General features: G+C 48.6%; 1 protein-coding gene across 1 annotated transcript; it reads right to left on the reverse strand.

The window, feature by feature from the left end:
* Window positions 1-250: 250 nt before the first annotated feature.
* LOC119341332 lies at window positions 251-1460 on the reverse strand. Its single transcript, XM_037613207.1, has one exon. The coding sequence runs from the start codon at window positions 1201-1203 to the stop codon at window positions 535-537; it is 669 nt and encodes a 222-aa protein (XP_037469104.1). The 5' UTR covers window positions 1204-1460; the 3' UTR covers window positions 251-534.
* Between the last annotated feature and the right edge of the window lie 1710 nt (window positions 1461-3170).

Here is a 3170-nt window from a genome sequence, read left to right on the forward strand (position 1 = left end):
CGCGTCTTATTATTATTGTCGGATTTCATAATTCCCAGTCGCTTGAGAATTAGTTAAACGTACGTGAAGGACTATCAATCTGATGATATCCTTGTAAGATTTTTTTTTAACACTTAGAATAAAATTGCACTAGATGAAAGAATTGTTATATCACGGTAACGACGATTTGTGTCAACATATTAGTAAAATCTGCTGAGATAATACAATGCTTTTATAGTAGACACACAATTTCTATAATACAATTAAGGTATTTTTAGATTTGCGTGAATAAATTTACAATTCTCAGTCCACTAGAATAGTGGACGCCTAGCCTAGGTGAGATAATCAAAGGTTAGTAGTGTGTAGGATTACAACTTGATCTCCAAGGCACCTATACAAGGAAAACTATCCGGGGATTTTGTATGACACGATTACATACTTTAACCATCACATCAGTAGGTAAGTTAGCATTGATCTGCGAGCATGCGCGATCTCTCTCACCAACAGAGAGATCACGACCAAAGTAATGTATTCACAAACATTTCCATGCGCGCACTATTTCCTGCCGGCGTCCCGCTGAATGTACTTGAGCACCTCGGCGGGCGGCACGCCGCGCCACACCCGCGGCCGCGGCACGCTGTGGCCGAGCTTCGCGAACCCGTGCGCCACCCTGTTCCCTCCCCGGCGCACGTGCGACACGGCCATGCCGTCGCCGAGCAGCGGGAGCAGCTCGGCGATCTCCTTCCACAGCCTGAGGTCCTCCTCCGCCCTGCCCAGGCGCGGACGCCTGTGGCTCCCCCGCGCGGCTTCCACGGCCGACAAGTCGTCGCCCTCGACCCAGACGCCGCTCCACCCGTTCTCCAGCGCCAGCTCCAGCCCGCGCCGGAGCGCGGCGAGCTCGGCCACGGAGCTCGTGGCCGCGCCGATCCGCTCCGCGTAGCCCAGCACGAACTCGCCCTTGTGGTCCCGGTACACGCCGCCGATACTCGCGCTCTGGGACGCGTGCCTGGAGGACCCGTCGAAGTTGAGCTTCAGGCGCCCCGCCTCCGGCTTCCTCCACTTGTTCGGCGAGTCTCCGCCGCCGTGCAGGCTCCGCCGCGCCTGGTACCCGCCTCCCATTGCCACCGTTGGCATTGCCATTGCCATTGCCTTGTCGACGAGGAGGGCAGATACGGGGACGCGCTGCAGCATCGCGCCCATGGGTCGAAGGTGCACGCGCAGCATGGTTGCCAAGAGAACGCGCGATCTTGACGTGTATTTAGCGTTTGTGCATGCATGCAGTTGCTTGAAGCCACTGCTCACGTAGCATACATGAATTGGAGAACACAACCACTTCGGCGTAGAATGGAAATGCCGGGATTGATTAGGTCAATGCGTATGGGGAGGGAGGATGAGGAGGAGACGGCATGGAAGAAGAAGAAAGCGGGTGGAAGAGAAGTATTTGAAATGGTTTAAGCCGCGGGCGATCGAGCTAGCTAAGCATATGCCAAGGTTGGGGGGAGGAGGAGGGTATCTGTGCGTGACTTGTTGCCCTAAATTGCCTGTCAGGGAAGCAACCGCGCGTTGCTTGCAGCCTCTAAATTAGCGAGTGCCAGGCTGCGTTCGGGCTTAAAAGTTAAAACCACCGGAGTTCCCATGATCTCCATGCATGTAGCGTGTGGGGGAATTGCCGTTACGCATGCAAGTCGTGGCTTGTGTCAACTGTTGACCGCCGTGAAGAATATTCTGCGGGGAAAAATTAGAATGTCTACAAACTAGATTCACTGCACATGCAAAAAAAAGAAGGAAAACCCCAGCGCTACATAGTCATTCGTTATTGCAAAGTATCAACTTCCGAATTAAGGAGTAGCAATGCTCAAAAAAAAAAAGAATTAAGGAGTAGCACAACCAGATGGTAAAAATATTACAAGAAAAAAATGTGTACTCCCAACTCGCTCCCACGGTAGCAGCCAGGCTTGACCCCAGTCGTCGCCCCCGTCTCCTACCCTCCCCATCCACCTCGTCGTGCCAGAGGAAGATGGGGTGGAAAGCCCACCTTGAGCTACAGGACTCCTCGGTTGGAGAGCACTGCGCGCGTCCCTGGACGGTGCACATGTTGGCAGAGATCAGACGCGGGGGCAGCGGCCCTTGGACATCTAGGCGATGGTCATGGCGTGGCGAATACTGAGTGGTGAGTGAAACCTCACCTAAAGCCGATGCAATGGAAACATCTTTGAACTGGACACTATGGTATATGTTTGGGTATGGAGACTTAGCAGTGTATCCCTGCCTAAGTATCTTTCCAAAATTTCGTATTTAGGCCATTCCCCACCAAGAAAGATCCTTATGGTTAAAATAATCATCTTTAACAATCATCAAACCTCTCTAGGACCGTGGCTTTGCCACACCTTTTCCTCATTTACTAACCTGAATAGCCATTTACTCGACAAGCACTTTTCCTAATTTTAAGGTGTCAACCACTGGACCGCCTCGATATTTTGGCCTACAAATTATATTCCACTTAGCTAGTCGATACATTCGTTTATCTTCATCACATTAAGAAAGAATCTAGATATGTAATAATTCAATCTTTTATGTACCCATTTGGGTATCTCAAAGAAGAAAAACATAAACTTTGGTAGGCTTGCAGGTAAAACAATGAACAGGACAAGAGGACCCCCATAGGAAAGTAACTTGCCCTTCCAACCGTTGACCTTTTTCTTGAAGCAATCCACAATACCCTTCAATTCCTTATCCAAAAGTTTATAGTGATAAATGGATAAACCGGGATACTGAAGTTGTGATCCAATCTCACAACCAAACAATTGTTGGTACTGGTTCTCAACTTCTTTGACCTTACCAAGGAAGAACAACACCTTTGTGGATTTAATCTTAAGGCATGATAACCATTCAAATGCAGAGATGATTAGCTTCATATTAATTTCCTTCTGCATGTCATGTGCCACAAATATAATGGACATATTGTAGTTTGGACACCCACAATCCATAAAGCATGGCAAAAAGACAACAACATAACCATCCACTTTGGCCCTTGCAAAAAGGATCACCAACATATCCACAACAAGGATCACTAACATAATCAACAATGATGTTGAAGAGAATAGGTGGCAGAGGGTCACCCTCCGCAATCTCCGTCTGGTATAAAAATAATAACTGATGCCTTTATTTACCTTTTGTAACATTAATTACTG

The sequence above is a fragment of the Triticum dicoccoides genome, chromosome 7B (assembly GCF_002162155.2).
Source record: "Triticum dicoccoides isolate Atlit2015 ecotype Zavitan chromosome 7B, WEW_v2.0, whole genome shotgun sequence".
Classification (NCBI taxonomy): Eukaryota; Viridiplantae; Streptophyta; class Magnoliopsida; order Poales; family Poaceae; genus Triticum; species Triticum dicoccoides.